The sequence below is a fragment of the Elephantulus edwardii genome, unplaced genomic scaffold (genome assembly GCF_000299155.1).
Source record: "Elephantulus edwardii isolate Elephantulus edwardi_28Jun2011 unplaced genomic scaffold, EleEdw1.0 scaffold00080, whole genome shotgun sequence".
In the NCBI taxonomy this organism is placed as follows: domain Eukaryota; kingdom Metazoa; phylum Chordata; class Mammalia; order Macroscelidea; family Macroscelididae; genus Elephantulus; species Elephantulus edwardii.
Window position 1 is genome coordinate 1,077,574 of NW_006399830.1, and position 2,248 is coordinate 1,079,821.

A 2,248-nucleotide genomic window follows, 5' to 3' on the forward strand; every position below is an offset into this window, starting at 1 on the left:
GGGTCCCGTGACCGGGAACCCCCGTGGGCAGTCCCGCAGGGTCCCGTGACCGGGAACCCCCGTGGGCAGTCCCGCAGGGTCCCGTGACCGGGACCTCGTGGGCTGTCCCGCAGGGTCCCGTGACCGAGCCCCCGTGGGCAGTCCCGCAGGGTCCTGTGACCGGGAACCCCCGTGGGCAGTCCCGCAGGGTCCCGTGACCGGGCCTGCTCAGCAGCTCTGGGTTTCAGACATTGTCACTCAGAGGGTGGGCAGGGCCAGCCGTGTGGTGTGGATTTTACTCAGCTCGTGCCCCGAGCCCCTTGCTGCGGGAGGTGCCTGGGGACTTCCTTCCTCTCCCAGAGCCTTCCCTGCCATGTCTCTGCTCTCCAGAAGCCGGAGTGCAATGAGGAGGGTCCAGGTGGGAACGTGTCCTGGGCCCAGACACCCTGGATCTGTGGAAGGGGCCAGCTGACCCCCTAGGAAAGTGCTGCAGGGGGCTGGGGGCAAGGTAAAGTGGTCAGTGGTCTGTGACTGTGATCCCCGGGTCACATCAAGGGTCATGTCCCATGTGAACTGTTGACCTCATGGGACAGTTCCCACAACTGGTGATGTCCTGAGGGGATGGGACCCTCAGCCAAGGTGGGCTTTCAGAATGACCTTGCTGGGCCCTAGGGGTGCAGGGCCCTTGGCTGACCCTGGTGGGGCGGCGTGGTAGCCACAGTGGGCGGCGGGGTGGGAATGTGCTCTGTAAACACTGTGACTCACTGCGTAGCTATGCTGGGCCCTGGGCTGACGCCAGGCTGGAGCCAGGCCCTGGCGTGCAGGGTCATGGCCAGCATCAGAGCGTTTCCCAGCCTCTTGCAGTCCTCCACCTCCTGCTCCAGGTGATGGCCCTTCCAAGTGACCACTGGGCAGCCAGTCTGCCTCCCTGGGGCCACCTCCCCATGGAAGTCCATCCTTCCCACTGAGCCCACCAGCATCCTGAGAGTCGCCCGCCCAGGTAGACTCTCTGGGAGGCAGAGCCGTGTAAGAAGGTGTGTGGACAGGAGGAGACACTGGCACGGAAGCATTGCCATGACCTAGCGAGGTGTCTGGAGGCTAGGGTGCCAGAGCCCACTTATTTGCCCCCTTTGCAAGGAGGGGCTTGTGTGCCCCGGCCAGGGGAGCGGATTCAGCCCAAGACTCACTGCTCCATACTGTGACCATTGCACAGTATCTGTCTGCATGTAGCCCACTCCGTATGTTGGGGTCATTGGGGACCCCGGTGCCCCTGTCTGGCAGGGGTCTGTTTACCATCTGTTGGTTGGACATCCCTTCATAGACAAGACCTGCTGTCCCCACTGCTGCTGGGCTTCTCCACCGTTGCCATGGTGACCACAGGGTCTGGCTCCTTTCCCAAGGTCACCATGGCAACCACAGGAGGGAGCCTTGCCAGGATACCCTGTCTGGGTTTTCATGAATTATTAGAATGTGTGATGGTGTCTTCACCATGAGGATAGGGCGGTGGGGGCCCCAGATGTAGCCTCTTGGCTCAGCGAGGTGAGGCCGTGTTGTTACCTGCCCACCGTAAGGCTGGAGCTGGCCCACTGCCTGTGCTCCAGGGTCACGGAACTTGGTAGTGGGTTGTTGGGGATGTCACAGCCCCTGGGCAAGGTGGATCTGGGCAGGGTTGGTGTCAAGAGTGGGGCACAGTGGCCATCAGCTTCCCCTGTGGCTGGTGTCTTGCACTTGGTGCCACTGCAGACTGGCAGGGGGACAAGGAGGGCCAGTGCCAATGTCCCCAGGACAAACAGGACAGCACCTTGCCTGGACCTGTGTACTGCCAACCACCTGCTGGCGTCCAGGTCCACAACAGGTTCTGAGAATGTCCATGTCCCCACAGTGAGGATTTCCCAGCACCTCTGTCCTGGTGACCGTGCCCGGGTTATGACGACTAATCCCAGACCCAACAAGGCGTTAAAGGTGAGCGGACACCCCAGGATCCACAGGGTGGCCCTCAGAGCTGCTTCCCAGTGTTCTAGGCGTCTGCCCAACGTCACAGTCCAGGGTCACGGGTGGGATAAGCCCCTAAGTGATAACCCTACTCCCTGCCCTTGGTGTTGGGCTCGATAAACCCCATAGTTGGGTTACTGACGACCAGCTGGGTGTGACATCAGGGTGAGGTGATCGGGGCGAGGTGGGTGATCAGGGCGAGGTGGGAGACATCGGGGCAGGTGGGCGACATCGGGGTGAGGTGGGAGACATCGGGGCGAGGTGGGAGACATCGGGG

At 62.2% G+C, this 2,248-nt stretch overlaps 1 protein-coding gene across 1 annotated transcript in view; it reads left to right on the plus strand.

Moving 5' to 3' along the window:
* The first annotated feature begins 1,905 nt into the window (after positions 1-1,905).
* MAFK (v-maf avian musculoaponeurotic fibrosarcoma oncogene homolog K) overlaps positions 1,906-2,248 on the plus strand; it is a 1,712-nt gene continuing 1,369 nt past the window's right edge. The window contains exon 1 of the mRNA XM_006889605.1: positions 1,906-1,941. Coding sequence (XP_006889667.1) covers positions 1,906-1,941 — 36 coding nt within the window. The remainder of the gene's footprint in view (positions 1,942-2,248) is intronic.